Below are 17,575 nucleotides of genomic sequence, written 5' to 3'. Positions count from 1 at the left end.
AATTACAACTAGTTATACTAATCATTGTTTTAATTTATTCTCTTTGTTTCCAGATAGTTCATGCTTTGTGTCTCTCTCTGCTGTACTATGACCTTATTAATGTTACTAGCTTTATTACTTATCCCATCTAGTTTATAAGACTGTCTCTTGCATTACCCAATGTGTAACCAGGTCTCCAACAAAATTAATGATGGCTAAACATCTTGAGGAAATAGATCAATAATTGTAACAGTGTGATTCTAGATATGAGAAGAAGCAACAAGGGAAAACATTTCCTGGATCATAATAGACTAGTAAGACAGGTGATCCAGAGAATTTTAGATTATCAACAGGGCCTAATCCAAAAAAAGTTAACACACTGAGTAGGCTATCAACAGAATCTTTGCCTGATCTAGGAATGAGCCTTCCTAGCACCATGGGACAAAATTGGTCATGAAACGTCTCCCAAACGTTGGTCGAATTTTATTACTAAGGGGAAGCACTGTGGGTGAAAAATGTTGCCTGCCATATCAACAAACAAAGGATGCTGCGGCCATCACGCCATGAGCCACTACAAACGCCCCTGACGGTGAGCCCTGAGGGAACTCAGGAGAGACAAACGGGCTGCCACTGCCAAGCCCTCAGCCACTGCAGCCACCCGAAGGGCGCACCCTGAGGGGACACAGGAAGGGAAAGGACAGGATACTGGCCCTGGACAACTAAGGTGCATTGCAAAGGAATGATTTCAATAAGCCCAGACTCTTGCATCTTCTCATACATAGAAAAGTGTTAAATTCGTTAACTTGAGATGTTTGGTTTTCTTTAATTGACAGTCATCTTTTGATGTTCTGACTACCTGGTTTTTGCTGCAGAACTCCTGTATATCCTGTAAAGGCTCCTCCCTTACCTCTTTGGAGCGGCCTCTCAGAACTATCTTGAGAAGCTGCCTCCCAGGCTTGAGTGCTCAGAAAGTCCACCAAATAAAACATAATTCTCAACTTTTAGGTTGTGCATCTTTCAGTCGATGCACTGAGATCTGGATGGTGTGACTGTGTCCTGCATAGACTAGGACCCTGGATACTGGCCACTCTGCTGTTTCTCTTTTGTGCATTCACCACCACCTATCAGCTGGACTTAAGCCTCCTGGGAGCATCACTGTGGTGGTTGTTTTTTTGTTTTTTTAAAATTTATTTATTTATTATTTTTGGCTGTGTTGGGTCTTCATTGCTGCGCGTGGGCTTTCTCTAGTTGTGGAGAGCGGGGGCTACTCTTTGTTGCCGTGTGAGGGCTTCTCATTGCAGTGGCCTCTCCCATTGCGGAGCACGGGCTCTAGGCACGAGGGCTTCAATAGGTGTGGCACATGGGCTCAGTAGTTGTGGCTCACGGGCTCTAGAACACAGGCTCAGTAGTCGTGGCGCACAGGCTTAGTTGCTCCGTGGCATGTGGGATCGTCCCAGACAAGGGCTCGAACCCGTGTCCCCTGCATTGGCAGGCAGATTCTCAACCACTGCGCCACCAGGGAAGCCCCACTGTGGTTGTTTTGTATTTGTATCTCTAGACTGTGAGCCTCAATTAAAAAAAAGAAAAAAAAAAGTAATCCTGTTTCAGTCCTTACATGTAATTGAAACAAATCTCATACTTTACTACTTGCAGTGCATAGATGTGTTTTCATTTTTAAAATGCTACTTAGGACACACTAAACGGTTCTGACCCACTGGGAATGATTTCTTAGGAGTGTAGAAGTTAGTGTATATCTCCTGATTCAGCTTATTCTGGTGGTTTGTGGAAGTGAATTTGGGATCCAAGTGGCATTTTTATTTCAGACAGCCATTCTCCAGATAGGCAGTGAAAAAAAAGGTTTGATGAAAAAACTTGGCCCCGGAAGGACAACGAATGAAATCTCAAAGCATAAAGAAGAGCCAGTCAACAACAACCCCTAGAACCTTAGGCTCTAAGAACCAGCTGGGTCAGGCAAGGGGCTAGAGCCTCTAGAGCCAAGGAAAAGCTTTAACTACCTTCTAAAGTCAGTCTCTTTAAATCAGCCACATGGCTCACTGCACCTACTATTGTTTCCTGAAACTAGGTCTTTTGTTCTCCCTACACCTAGAACATAGCAGGTATTTATGTTGACTGTCATGGACCCACATTAACACACACTAATAGGACTAATTTTCCCCAGAAAAAAGGATAGTCCCATAACTTGTTCAGGGAATGGTATATAACATGGTACACAATACAGAAGAGCATAATTTTTAAAACTTCCTTTATATAGAATTCTAAGTTAAAAACTGTTGTTTTGCTTAATACTCTTAACCATGGGAGGCAGACAGGCTAGACTATATTAGCCCCATTTTATACAAGAATGGAAACATTTCCATATTTAGTATACGACAGATCTGGGGTATAAACCCTGGGCTTCCACACTCAACTGCTCTTTTCCCGTGACTTTTTGATACATCATTTTAAAGTAATCTGACTTCACAATGCTTTACAGTATAAGAGTAACATATATAACATCTAATCCTGGCAGGTTCACTCTTGAGCCAATTAACTGTGAAATAAAAGTCATATTTTATGGAAAGAAGAAAAATTTAAACAAAAAAATCTTCTCTGCCTTTTGGCTTCCTCTCTCCCACCACTGTGCATTGTGTATCTTGCATTATGCATTGACCAAACCTTAACTATCGGCAGAAATTTCTACTCAACCATAAAGAGCAACATTCTCCTAAGACAGTTCCTTAAAGGTAACATTCCTTCTTGATAAGGGGTTACATGGTGCTCAGATGTGGATTATGTAAATTGTCAATAATATGTCATTTGATGTACAACCCTCCTCTGTCTCAAAAAGCATATATAACTGTGTCTTGACTTCTAATGGGCGGAACAATTCTCAGGGCTTTGTGAGATGCTCTTCCTGGGTTATAATCCTCAAATTTGGCTCGAATAAAATTTTCCATTTCTTTTTTAGATCGACTGATTAAAATTTTTCATCAATATGCTTGGTGTAGTCAGCAGGATATCAGAGACTCCTGCCAGAGGCCACCGGGAGTCTATGCAGAACAAGTGCTCCGTGCCAGCATGGGCCCATTGAGCCCCACCTGCTTCTCAGCACTCCCCAGGTGTTTTTGGTGGGTTCTCCTGATATTTGGATCTCATTGTTTGGGTGTTGATCCTAAAAATTTTATTTGAGTTGGTTTTCACTTAAGACTTAGAGTCTTAAGGGGCACCGGTGCATTTCCTAGTCACCTAGGGGGTCTGGGCAAGAGGCCCAGGGAAACATGTGGCTGGGTTTTTGTTAAATTTGGCTTAAAAAAAAAAAAAAAGAGTTGATATATGGTCTGAACAAAACTTTTTTTTTTAAAAGATTGATTGATTGATTGATTGCTATGTTGGGTCTTCGTTTCTGTGCTAGGGGTTTCTCTAATTGCGGCAAGCAGGGACCACTCTTCATCGCGGTGCGCGGGCCTCTCACTATTGTGACCTCTCTTGTTGCAGAGCACAGGCTCTAGACACGCAGACTCAGTAGTTGTGGCTCACGGGCCCAACTGCTCCGCGGCATGTGGGATCTTCCCAGACCAGGGCTCGGACCCGTGTCCCCTGCATTGGCAGGCAGATTCTCAACCACTGCGCCACCAGGGAAGCCCTGAACAAAACTTTTGCTAGTGAAATCAGAGACTGAATTATTCAGCGCCAAAGAATAAAGGGACATTTTGCTCCTTCCAGCCACAAGCCATCCTCAGATGACTGAGGATCTTTGGGAAGTGTCTGAGGATCAATTTTCATGACGTGTAGCGGTCCCATAGGGAAATCCCATTACAGTCATTAAGTAAGTACTGCTCATCCAGGCGGCGTGACAGAGGCTGATCACCTAGTGTTCCGAGCACCCAAGATGGTTTTAGGCTGTCATTGCGAGAAATTGAGCCACCTAAAAGAAGTCCAACTAGGGAATTCCCTGGTAGTCCAGTGGTTAGGACTCTGTGCTTTCACTGCCGGAGGCCCAGGTTCAATCCCTGGTCAGGGAACTAAGATCCAGCAAGCCACATGGTGCAGCCAGAAAGAAAAGGTTAGTATCTGCAGATTTTGGTAACTTGAAACTAAACCAAGGTAAATTACGAGAATTCATTCACTATCCGGGTCATTTCAAACAGGATAAAATTCTGGAACATTAATTGCTGGGGAGGTCTAAGTTCTTAGAAGAGGAAAACTAAAGCATAAGCATAAGTTTGTCAATCAGGAAATGCTGATATGACAAACAGCATTCTTATTTTTTTTGGCTACACCATGTGCGGCATGCAGGATCTTAGTTCCCTGACCAGGGATTGAACTCGTGGCCCCTGCAGTGGAAGCTCAGAGTCCTAACCACTGGACCACCAGGGAATTCCAGAAAAAAATTAAGCTTTTAAGGTTAAGAATTATAAGGGAAACATTTCAGTATGCAAGGAAGTAGGATGTGTGTTTTCAGCAAAGAAGGTATGAGGATTGAAAATGCATTTGGTTAAAGGAAAAAAGGTTTTGTCCTAGACCTGGTTGTTTCTGAATAGATACAGAAAGTTGTGGAAAGTTTGTGGAAAAGGAACACTGAGAGTTTTGTGCATGGTCAAAATTGGCTGAGATAAGATTGAACTTAATTAAAGAAATGTTTTAAAGGTAAAGTGGTACAAAACCTGAATTTGGTCCTCTCTCTAAGAGGACAAAGTTTTCTTAAAATATTGAACTGCTTTTGGTAATAGATTGTGAGTTTCTTTGTGTTTAAGTGATCTGTATTTGCCATTGAGATTTTTTTTTTAAGTAAGTTTTTAATTTTTTTGGCCATGTTTTTGGCTCATGGGATTTTAGTTCCCTGGCCAGGGATCAAACCTGGGGCCCTGGCAGTGTGCACACTGAGTCCTAACCACTGAACCACCAGGAAATTCCCTGCTATTGAGATCGTTTATCGTCACGCTGGTTAAGTGAATTGGTATTGTTTCACAGTGACCTGTGATTCTATTTGACCAAGTGTTTTAAAACTTTTTGATATTTTTGACAAAGTTTCCAAAGATCAAATACTAAATGAAGGTCATTTGACCTCTAACTTTGAGGTTTTCCAAAGGGTCCCTGGAGCACCTCAAAATATTTTTCTCTCCATCTCAGAGAGAGGAATATTAAACTAATTAGGCTTATTTGGTATGTTAAATGGGGAGCAGTTAAACAGATGGTGATAAAACTTATTAGTTTATGTCATATGTGTAAACATTATTAATATATACATTCTAGAAATTAAGTGGAACTCCCAAAATTCTGGTATGTCCTGGTAAGTGATATCAGTCATAATTTTAGTGTATGTCACAGCAGTAACCAAGTTTCTTTTCAATTGCATTGTAATCAAGTTCTTTAACCTTGACTCTTAAAGTCTTTTGTCATTTATAGCTAGCTATATGGTCAGTTAACCAGGTATTTGGTAGAAATGAGGTTAACTTTAGAAAGAAAAAGATTATGTTTCAGTGAATATTCTAGTTTTGTTAATTCAGGTATTTACTGACTAAGACTCACTTCTCAGATAGCTCCTTGCAAAGTTTAATTAAAAGGACACTGTTTCTGAACGCTATCACAGTACTCTTAACTTTGGATGAAGATCAGATTCACCATGACCTGCAACCAGGACATTATTCATATTGGAAAAGACATCAGATAAAGGACTCCTTGCAGCCATGTTGGAAGGGACCATATCAGGCCTCTCCTGAATGAACTGAAACTCGTTTTTGTTTTTTAATAAATTTACTTATTTATTTTTGGCTGTGTTGTGTCTTCGTTGCTACATGCGGGCTTTCTCTAGTTGCGGCGAGCAGGGGCTACTCTTCGTTGCAGTGCTCGGGCTTCTCATTGCGGTGGCTTCTCGTTGCAGAGCACAGGCTCTACAGCACAGGCTCAGTAGTTGTGGCGCACAGGCTCAGTAGTTGTGGCGCACAGGCTCAGTAGTTGTGGCGCACAGGCTCAGTAGTTGTGGCGCACAGGCTCAGTAGTTGTGGCGCACAGGCTCAGTAGTTGTGGCGCACAGGCTCAGTAGTTGTGGCTCACGGGCTTAGTTGCTCCACAGCATGTGGGATCTTCCTGCACCAGGGCTCGAACCCGAGTCCCCTGCATTGGCAGGCGGATTCTTAACCACTGTGCCACCAGGGAAGCCCTGGCAGGCAGATTCTTAACCACTGCGTCACCAGGGAAGCCCAGTGAGACCCCTTTTAACCAGCAATTAATGCTGCCTGTTCTGGCCACAAATAATCCTTTATATTAGATGTTGAATATCAGGTAGCTCCTAACGGGAACCAGTGGATTTATGGAACAAGTTTATGACCTTGGCTCTCCCCAGTAGGGAGATTCACAATTGGTTTCCCTTGGTCACTTACAGGCAGCCTTGGAAACAGTTCCTGCCAAGCTGTCAGTCTGCCTTTAGTGCAGGCACACTGGTTTCTATCATCAGCTTTCCAATGGTACTGCCATTTGGCCGTGATATTTAATTCACCTCATGACCCACGAAGAGTCAAACTTTTGCTCTGAACAATCCTTTCTCCCAGTTTATTAGAGGAAATATTGATACTATGAAAATGGTTTGGTTCAGGAGAATTTTGGCTTGAACTTTTGCTAATAACATTGTTCCTCCTACTACCAATTTAAATAAGTTTGTGGAACTTACAAGGTGATAGTTTCTTGACTTTCACACTGTGTCATTTGCTCCTACTAAGATAATGATGTTTGAACGACTTGAAAACTATAGATCACATCTATAGTTTTCTATAAAATTATGGACATACACAATGTACATGCAAGGAAAACTGGCTTAAGTCCCTTTTTGGACAACTTGGAATTGGCTGTCAATCCTTGACAAATATTCTGCCAGTATAACCCTCTAAAAGAACCGGGCTACTAGGACCCGGCATCAAGGGACATGATGGACACTGAGGCGGGCAAGCAGCCCCCTAGCTTTGAGGGACCAAACATTTGCTCACCTAATGCTTTCTGTCAAAAGATTAATGATCAACAGGGGGAAATTGTGAAATACATATTTTATGGCAAGACAAGAAAAATTTAAACAAAAAAATCTGTGCCCTTTGGCCTCCTCTCTCCCACCACTGTGCACTGTGTTCTCTGCGTTATGCATTGACCAAACCTTCCCCATCGGCAGAAATTTCCACTCAACCATAAAGAGAAACTTTCTCCTAAGACAACAATTCCTTAAGGGTAAAATTCCTTCTTGGTAAAGGGTTACATGGTGCTCAGGTCTGGATTATGTAAATTGTCAATTATATGTCATTTGACGTACAACCCTCCTCTGTCTCAAAAAGCTTATACAGGGGCTTCCCTGGTGGCGCAGTGGTTGAGAGTCCGCCTGCCAATGCGGGGGACGCGGGTTCGAGCCCTGGTCTGGGAGGATCCCACATGCCGCGGAGCGACTAGGCCCGTGGGCCACAATTACTGAGCCTGCGCATCTGGAGCCTGTGCTCCGCAACAGGAGAGGCCACGACAGTGAGAGGCCCGCGCACCGCGATGAAGAGTGGCCCCCGCTTGCCACAACTAGAGAAAGCCCTCGCACAGAAACGAAGACCCAACACAGCCATAAATAAATAAATAAATAAATATTTAAAAAAAAAAAAAAAAAAAGCTTATACAACTGTGTCTTGACTTCTAATGGGCGGAACAGTTCTCAGGGTTTTGTGAGATGCTCCTCCTGGGTTATAATCCTCAAATTTGGCTCGAATAAAATTTTCCATTTCTTTTTTAGATCAACTGATTAAAGGCACAGGGGCTCAGCAATCTACCACCATGTTAATAGGAAACACCCAGTGGCTTGAAGGGAAAAAAGCCACCTTGGTAAGCCTTGGTCTTCCACAGGGCACAGAACCAGAGGACACTAGCAAGGTCAGAGCCTGTGTGACCTATCCTGGTAGTGCAGGACTTCTTCACATAAGGTGCCTGGGTCCCTGAGAAAGATCTACAAATACCCTAAACTTCCAAGAAAAAAACTGGAGTGTATGCATGTTTTCCTGGGGAAAGGGTCCTTCCCTTCGCATAGATCCAAGAGTCGGTTAAAATCTTGAGCTAGAGAAAAGCACTAAGCCAGTTGCAAAGATGATAAGGAAGCTACCAGATACACCTAGAGCCAGCCAGTCAGAGAGCTCACTAAGCTGTCACGGAAGTTAGAACACAGACTCACAGCAGACAACAGGGCATTGTTTTTGTGTGCTTCTTTCTAATTGTATTTCAAGTTCTTTCCAAAACAAGGCCCTTGGATACCCCAGGTTCAATATGCCCCTGGGCCTGGTCCACTGCTGTCTTGTATTGGTATGTGGGTATTCGTTCGTTCACCAACATTAAATCCCAGGATAGGTGTGATAAAATAGGACTCCCTCCTCCATGGCACAAGTCCTTTGCTGGTTTCAGAGGTGGACGGCGGTCTTTGCAGAAAACACACAGGAACTTTTCTTGGAACTGAAGTGGGATGAAAAGTGCCTGCCCTGAACATCACCATCTTTTCCCTGACCCTTCCCCTCCAGTTTCTGAAGATGATACAGCAGAAAATAATCTTGCTTGAAGATACTGGGTAACAATTCCATAATACAAAAACATATGCTTCCAATGCACTGTGCTTTCAGATATGCTGAGGAAGAAGAACACAACTTCATTAATTCAAATGCAGCTTGGCACCTAAGAGTAATCACAATAAAGAGCAATTTCAAAGAATTAACATTCCTTCAACAGAAGTGATGATTTAGATTTTTCAGGTCCTTTTTGAAATTAGTTTTCAATATTATTCTCTCTCCATCTCCAGCTAAATGACCACAGCAACACGGGTTTTTTGGTTAGTCAGTGTTTTCTATCCTGTAGCTCTTGGGGTACACAAAGCCCCATGCCCTAACCAGGCATTCACTGTTCCAAGTATCTCCATCCATTAGACTTGGGAATACCAGCTCCCCTACCCCGAGTTATTCTCATACCCTCGTAAATGCAAAAAGATCTTTTAAGAGGCAAGGCATAGCCCATCCAAAGTCAGCCCAAGGGCAGTTTTCAGCCCTGCCTTACCTGGGTTTAGTTCAGCTGCCGGATGAGCTGATTGATGCGTTCACCTCGATAGCCAGGTGAGCCCACTTCCTTGAGGAAGCCCACTCTATTCTTGGTAGCGTGACGGGCCACTGAGAGTTGGAAAGGGCGCAAGAACCCTGAGATCACCTGAAAATTCTTTCCCGGAAAGGCAATTTCGTGAATGAGGTCTTCCAAGCAAATGACACCAAACTTCCCTAAGAAACATAAGGTTCAGATTCCTTTATTCAACATTTTCCCAGCACACACAGTGAGGCTCTTATATGCCAGAGCTCGGCACTCTGGCAGTTTCTTGGGACCCTTTCTGCTCCGGCCCCTAAGGTGTTCACTCACCCAGGTGCTCCTCAATCACTGTGTTGTCTGTCAAAGGGATGATTTTATTCTTGACCTTGGCTTGTCCACGTTTCAAGATGAGTTCCCGAACTGACTTCAAATTTGGAAATCTACGTGTGGCAGAGTAAAATACAACCTCAGCCACCCCCTCACGGCCACGGGGCACACTGCATTACACTGGCCACACAGTCCAGCAGCCTGGCTAAGGATTCTCCCAACCCCCCTCCCCAAAGTGTCCTGCAACATGCTGCAGCTGGGATGCTCGGAAATTCACCTGAAGGAGGTGAAAAACCCAAGCGGCCCTATGTAATTAGAAATTAAAATTTATGCATACAAACGCTCACCAAATAAAAATATTTATTTTCCAGGCAAAAATACGTCCTGGCTTGGGGCTTCCCTGGTGGCGCAGTGGTTGAGAGTCTGCCTGCCAATGCAGGGGACACGGGTTCGAGCCCTGGTCTGGGAAGATCCCACGTGCCGCGGAGCAGCTGGGCCTGTGAGCCACAACTGCTGAGCCTGCGCGTCTGGAGCCTGTGCTCCGCAACGAGAGAGGCCGCGGTGGTGAGAGGCCCGCGCACGGCGATGAAGAGTGGCCCCTGCTTGCCGCAACAAGAGAAGGCCCTCGCACAGAAACGAAGACCCAGCACAGCCATAAATGAATAAATAAATAATTAAAAAAAAAAAAAAAAAGAAGTAATAGAGAGAAATGCTAAACAACTTTCCTTGGATTACAACAAATATAAATCTATCCTTCCCATTAAAAAAAAAAAAAAAAAAAAAAACGTCCTGGCTTATAGTCTAGGACTTTGGCCTTAAGTGACCCTATTCAAGAGTTTGAAATGAAATCCAAGCCTTTTTCGGGTTTTACTGTTTGAAGGAATACTACCTAGCTCTGCTTCAAGATTCCAAGAATTAATCTGTCCTCTACTCGTCTTACTCAGCCTTAGCCTACAACTGACTAAGCCCTGCCACAGCCCTGTTCAGACCATTATCAGCTGCTCTGAGAACCCCTGCTCTACCGGCCCCATGTTCTGAGACTCCTAAGGCTGGCAGTTGATTCCTGATGACTGTGGTCGCAGCAAAATGTCCCCTGGACACGGCAACACGAGCACTGGAGGACAGTACCCTGTGCCTCCTAATGTTCTCAACCTTCTCAAACATGTGAATTCACACAAAAATCCGTACTCACCCCCAGGTCACATAAGGTTCCACTATACGAAGCGTTTTTATGGTTTGAGGAGTTACTTGCATGAAGACACCACTGAAAATCTTTTTCAGGCGAAGTCTTGCAATGGTCCTCTGCACCAGTAAACTCACCCCATTAATCCTGAAATGAACACCAGAGGAAGTCAGGCTCTGTCCAGCAAGCACCCATGAAATGTCTGCCACTACTGGGCACCCAGAGGGTAGGACACAGACTGTGACTTACAAAGTGCAATTGAGTGGGAAGCAGCTATGTAAACAGATCATTTCCATGCTATGTGGAGCAATGCCTGAGGTGCTAAGGGAACAGAAATGGTCCCTGAATTTGTGTGTGGGGGGTTGAACACATCAAGCTAAGGAAGCCGGGCTTGCTTCTGTGAGCATTAAAAGCTATGGAAGATTTTAAGGACTTCCCTGGTGGTCCAGTGGTTAGGACTCCGAGCTCTCACTGCTGTGGGTCTGGGTTCAGTCATGGTCGGGGAACTAAGATCCTACAAATCACAAAGCAGGGCCAAAAAAAAAAAAACCAAAAAAAACGAAACTACGGAAGATTTTAAATAAAGGAGACATGATCAGATTTGTTTGACAATCACTGAGGCAGCATATAAAACAGAGAGTAGAGCATGACACCAGAGTCCGGTAAACCCAGCTAAAAAGCTGATGTGATAGTCCAGGAAAGAGATTATGGCAGTGGTAGGAGGCTCATACATATTTAAAACCCACAGGTTACTGATTTGGGTGCCTAGGTAGGGAAACAGAGGCAGAGCTTTATGTGCTGATAGGAATAGGTAAGGTATCACTAAACGTGGAAAAAGCTTTATGTACTCTCTCCAGCACTGAATATGCTCCATCCACTCGACCCTGGTTCAGTTCCTAAAAGATGCCTTGATCCCCCACTTCAGGACTTTTTCCATCTGTGCCTGGAAAGCCTTCCCCCAACCCTTTCATGTTTGCAGGTCTCACCTTCAAGTTCCTGCTTCAGTGTCCCAAACCACGACACACCATACTGAGGGCCCCTTGTCCCCACATCTAGCACTTTACCCTCAAAGCAGTCAGTGTATTCTCATGTCTGTTTGCTTAAGCTCAGTCACCCTAATCTTGAAGACAAAATCTATGTTTTGCTCAGCACTGAATTTCTAGCACAACTTGCATTAATAGCTTAAGGCCTACTATCTCATCTCCCTAAAAAGGGCCTAAAGCTGAACCAATAGTTTGCCCCAGCCTCGTGAAATCCAGCAAGTTCCCTACCTTTCGATGCGTAAAACAAAGGCCAAGGAATGTTTATCTGGCACTTCCAAGCCATGAGGTTTCACTTCTAGTCGTCTGAGTCGCACCCTGTCACGTAGTTGCCGCCAGGAATCATGTAGGAACCATTCTAGTCGCTTAAACTTGATCTCTTTTCCTTTCCTCTGCTACAGAGAAGGCAAACCATCACCATTTTATGCCTCTAGTCATCTTTACTTCCACAGCAGTAATTCATTAGTCACTACTGATAAAGCTTATTTCCCCCTATGTTCTGGAAAGGGGCGCAGACAAACATCCTCTATTCTTATATAGTGGAAAAACCAAAATACCCGAGTGAAGGTGGAGTTGAGAAAACTTGGGAACTTATTGAGAAAAGTCCCTGCTAAATAAACAATAACCCAATTAATTTACATGCTGTCAGCCAATGTTTACCAACAAGTGTTTATGGAACCTAACACTGTGTCAGGCATCATAAAGCTCACACTTGTTTTGTTACCTGCCTCTGAAATACGTATTTCTCCAAAAACATTTAGCAAAGAGCAAAAATCGTTTGGTATATTAAAAAAGTTTTCTTTCAGGTACACAAGCATGTTTGGTCTCTCAAGTCACTTGGTATGAACATGGAACTCACCATTCACTTTTTCCTTAACTTTACACCAGTATTTTGTTCGCGGAAAGTGATACTTATTTGCTAAGCAAAGACAAGAACCCTATACATTGTATAATCCAACCGATGGGAGAAGAGACTGTCAGTACCAAATCTAGTTCAACACATGCTGGATAAAACTCATCAAATACAAATTCTAATTCCCTTCACCTGGTTCCCCACCATTACCTCCTTCCTTTGCAAAAGCGCCTGCTTTGCCTGGGTGGCTTTCAGGGCCTGATAAGCCTTCCTCTTCTTCAGGAGATTTTCTGGAACCAAAGGGATCTTTTTTCTTGGCCTGACACAGAATATGGAGACGAACGATAGTATTAAGTAAACAAATCTTCAGTGGATTTCCAAAAGATATCCTGGGCTTCGGGAAACATTACTGTCTTCAAATTCCTAAGGACTGAGGCGCCTCTGAAATCTGTGGTTTCTGGCTCCAGTCTTCAAAATGGACCCCTCACATTCCCTCGTCTCCAAAACCTTTTAAGAAGTCATGAACCCCTTAGCCACTGGTCCTCATATACGTCAACAGAGCTTTTACAGCCACAGCTTTATAGACACCATCAGCAATGAGATTCCGCCCCGTGGGTCTGGGACGGGTGCAGACCCATCTGTAGGGGTAACCCTTACGCCAGGCTGGAGGAACCCACTCTCCAGCCCCGCTGCCTAAAAGTCAATCCTCTCCCCTTGAGGTAACCCGAACTCGACTGCAGCCCCCTCCGCCCGCCCAGCCAACCCCTACGGCTCCTTACTCCTCCCTCCGTAATCTGGAGTCTTTCCTCTTCTCTCCCTTCAGTCCACAATTATCCTTATTTTCCGCCACCGAGAAATAAACACTGTGGATGGCACCGGATGCTCGAGACGCCAAGCCAGAGACTCGCAGCCCCCAAAACTTACTCTTCCTCCGCCATCTTTCCAACTCTGCGGCTACTGCTCATGCGCAGCCCCACCGCGTGGGGAAGAGAGAAACTTCTCTGTTTACTAGACCATAGAGACGTCTACTCTAGCTCATGGAGGGGCGGCCCGGGCCGTTTTAGTGGCCGTGAACAGCTGAGGTTTTGCTAACCCCGATTCTCGCCAAAAGTTGCACAAAGCTTCCTTCACACCGCTTCGAAGCTTTTTAGAGCCATGTTATCTTCAAAACACAGCCCTTTTTATTCCAGCTGTACTCTCATAATGCTAGAGGCCGGGGTGTAAACAAACAACGAAACGCTTCCCACAATGCACCGACTTCCGGTGGGGGGTGGGAGCTGCTCTTCCAGTTTCCGCTCGCTGGGCTGCACGTTTTCTTGGCTGGGTGGGGAGAGCTCGGGCTATGGTTTTGGCTCTCACGTGTGGGTGGAGGTGTATATGGACTACTTAGGACGGTGAAAAAAGGCAACTCTGATTCTGTCGGCCTGGCTCCGTCAGTGGGTCCCTGAGGGTTCTTTAATCCCTCTGTCCCTTAGTTTCCTTTACCCATTAAATGGACATAATGATGGATCTTGCCATAGCCTTAGGCGAGTTATATGAACTACTCCATATAAAGCGTTTAGCACAAAGTCTGGCAGTAAGCAGTTAACACTTTGTTAATTATTATTGGTGCTGAACCGAAAACTGAAATTTCAACTTACCAAATCAGGACCTTCCCTCATACAGCTCTTACCACCTGCCATATGCTTCCTTCTTTCCCGGTCTTCATAAAACAATGTGAGTCCCGTCCTGTCTTTTCTGAAACCTCTAGAGCAGCGCGTCTCAAGCATTAATGTGCATAGGAGTAACCTGAGCATCTTGTTAAAATGCACATTTTTTATTCAAGAGGGGGCGGGGGTCGATATTCTGCACTTTAAACATGCTTCAAAGTGATAGGGATGCTTCATGTCTGTGACCAGCAGGGCTCTTGAGTAGGCTCTATCCTGAATTCCTTCAGCAAGTTGTTATATTTTTAACATTTCTTCGCCATGATACTAGGAGAGCAGACTTCATGCCTGCCTTGCTCATCACTGATCCTAAGAGTCTAGCACAGGTTTTTCAGTCTCGGCACTTGGCATTTGGGGCGAGATAATTCTTTGTAACGGAGGCTGTCCTGTGCGTTGTAGGATGTCTAGCGGCATCCCAGGCTTATACCCACTGCATGCCAGTAGCATCCCTACCCCAGTGGTGACAACAAAAATGTTTCCAGACATTGCCAAATGTCTAGCACAGTATGTATATTTCTCTTAAGGTCTAAGGCAATGTCATTTTTTGACAGTGCTTACAGGCATATACACAGACTTTATCCTGTATGGTTTGGCTTGTTTTCCTGATTAGACTGGCTTCTCTGGAGGCCGAGAACTTGTCACATACTTCTCTGAATCTTCTACAGCACCTCTCACAACAATGGGCACCTGCAGGGGCTTGTTAACCATCTTAAGCTCAAGGCATCGTATTGGTATGTGCTATGTAATTAGTTCAACCAGAAAGACAGTGCCTTGCACAGAGCTCAGTAGCTGATGAATAAATGTCAAAGGTCTACATAGTCTTCAGAGTCACAGGCTATGGCGTGAGCCTCATTTTTACTCGCTCTTTCAGCACCTCACCATGTGTCTTACTTTGTGGAAAGGCAAAACCAGAAAGGTTGGCAAACTGTAAAGTGTCCATTAAATAGTAAACAAGAAACAAAAAAAGTAAACATTTTGTAACTTCCCCTGTCTACAGATAAAAGGTAGGTTCTGTGGTACTGAAGTTATTTCAGAGGTATTAACAATACAATACTCCTGGCTGAAAGACTCGGAGGCGGGAATTCAGGAAAGGCTTTCCAATGCCAGCAGATGGTGCTAGAAGAGCACTTATTCTCAGCGTGAAAGCCATCATTCCACCAGACTGATCCAGAGAGAAGTGAGACGGAGTCCTCTTGAACCCAAACATGTTCACTAACTGAAAACATGCTTACTGACCATTGAGCATATGCCCTGGGCCCTGGGCAAGACATGAGATTTTTTAACTGACATTCCTGAATGAGAATGGGGCAGGGCCATTTACAGCCTCAAGAATCTTATTCTTTTTAGCCTGTCCTCATAGGCCTCTGTTCTCTTTTTTCTTGACCATTTCAGTTGTCCATCATTAGGGAATGGTTACGCAATTTATGGAAGACTATGCAATTATACGCAGTGAGGTAGGTCTTTATGTCCCGAAATCTCGATGGGGAGTATTTTTTATTTTTTTGCCCACTGACATCCATCCCCATTTCTCTTGTGGACTGATCGCTCCCTCATTGCATACAGTCTTTGGAGGGTGGGGTATCTAATCCAAACACACTTGCCCTCCCAATACATAAACTGAAGGGGTCTCTGGAAGATCTTTTCAACTCCTCCCACTTCTCCATAAGACCCTCTCTTCCAGGTTTTGAATCTTCAGCAGAGTGATGATGGAAGAAAAGGAGAAGACTTTTAAGGATTTCCACCTACTAAGACCTCTTGGAGTTTTCTTATTCCTATCTTTCTCAAGCCTTTTTTTTTTTTAATATTTATTTATTTATTTAGGCTGTGCTGGGTCTTAGATGCGGCACACAGGATCTTCGTTGTGGCATGTGGGATCTTTAGTTGCAGCATGCATGCAGGATCTAGTTCCCTGACCAGGGATCAAACCCGGGTACCCTGTATTGAGAGCTTGGAGTCTTACCCACTGGACCACCAGGGAAGTCCCTCTCAAGCCTTTAAGTTCTTCAATCTTCCCTTTAATTTTTATCCTTCCTATAAAACTCCTTTATGCTGGTTAACCAAGCAGATTGGTTTCTGATGCTTAAAACCAAAGAATCCTGATTATAAAACTCCCAGATATTTGGTTACATTTGAAAACGCAAGATACAGAATAGGGTGTAAGAGAATAGTTCCCAGTTGTTTTGTTGCTTTTGTTTCTTGGCTATAGATGTACTTGTATGTAACAGTTTTGGAAGGATGTACAACAAAGAGTTGATGGGGGTTATTTTTGGGAAATGGGAGTGGGGCCTGGAATGGGAGGAAGACTTACAGTTGTGCTTTGCCTTTGTTTATCACTTAGGTATTAGTTTAAGAAAGTGCTCTCTGGGTAATTAGGTTCTTGTGATTTGCCTGTTTTAGAAACCAGTTGACTATACTTTTTTCTTAAAGACTCCTTTCAGGACCAACATTTTGTGGTTCTTTGAATTGACTCCAGAATCCCTTTCCTAACGTATCCCACAATAAGTTATTTCAGTATTGTCTGCATTTTGGGATTATTTGGAATCCATGCCTTCTCGGTAAGGCAAAACCACCACACCCCACACACCCAAAAGGGAGCTCAATTTGCCATTTCCCATCTGCCCCAAACCTCTTTCTTGGATTATGACTTTTCTTGCAGTTGACTTCGTTTTGCTTCAAGTTTTCCTTGTTGCTTCCTCAGAGAGTGACATGGGTTACCAGGAGGCAGGTGGGAAAGAGCAGCCAGATGAGCCTGGAGTTAGGGAAGACAACATGGACAACAGCTTTTGATCCTGATGAAAAACGAGCAAAGGGAGCAAAAATGAGAAGGAAAAAGGAGAGAATAGGTGGAGGGCAGCAGCTTTCTGAGGGTCGAGGGTAGACACAGGAGAGCTAGGGTAGGAAGGAGACAGTGTGCAGTAGGTAAGAATAAATGCAAAACGGAAAAACCCAAACCTCTTCTGAATTATTTCGGGGATAATGGAACATTAGCTTTTCCTACCTTCCACACTTCTTCAGTAAGACTTCATTTTACACCCTAAGAAGTGGAGGGTCGGGACAAGTCTTCCTAGTTTATCGGCAAGGAAGCTGAGGCTGATAGTAACTTGCACAAAGGTGTCTGATGATGGGTTAGGTGAAGTCCTGGGACCTGTTTCCAGATTCTGCTGCCAAAGGCACCTTCTGCACCCGCCCGCCTCCCACCCCGCGTTGTACTGCTTTCCTTGACCTTCACAGACACGATTTTTCCCTAAGGATCTCACCTTTGAAAGTGTTTTCAAAGGCCAGGCTCCAGCACATACCTAAAAGGAATATAGATGAGGGACTCATACAGGCCTTTTACCTGCAGCAGTGTACATACAGGCTGTTTACATTACAGAATCCACTTTATACTGCAAATGTGCTTCTACAGTTTGTGTCC

The 17,575-nt window shown here is 44.1% G+C and overlaps 1 protein-coding gene across 1 annotated transcript; it reads right to left on the bottom strand.

Annotated features, from left to right (window-relative positions):
- Positions 1-8,180: 8,180 nt before the first annotated feature.
- On the bottom strand, positions 8,181-13,648 carry RPL7L1 (ribosomal protein L7 like 1). Its single transcript, XM_007197851.3, has 7 exons — positions 13,379-13,648; positions 12,665-12,773; positions 11,833-11,996; positions 10,571-10,708; positions 9,382-9,491; positions 9,031-9,245; positions 8,181-8,608 (listed from the first exon to the last, which is right to left on the bottom strand). The coding sequence occupies exons 1-6, from the start codon at positions 13,417-13,419 to the stop codon at positions 9,037-9,039; spliced, it is 771 nt and encodes a 256-aa protein (XP_007197913.2). The 5' UTR covers positions 13,420-13,648; the 3' UTR covers positions 8,181-8,608; positions 9,031-9,036.
- Between the last annotated feature and the right edge of the window lie 3,927 nt (positions 13,649-17,575).

Source organism: Balaenoptera acutorostrata, chromosome 10, assembly GCF_949987535.1.
Source record: "Balaenoptera acutorostrata chromosome 10, mBalAcu1.1, whole genome shotgun sequence".
Classification (NCBI taxonomy): domain Eukaryota; kingdom Metazoa; phylum Chordata; class Mammalia; order Artiodactyla; family Balaenopteridae; genus Balaenoptera; species Balaenoptera acutorostrata.
This window is presented reverse-complemented; position numbering and strand designations above follow the sequence as displayed.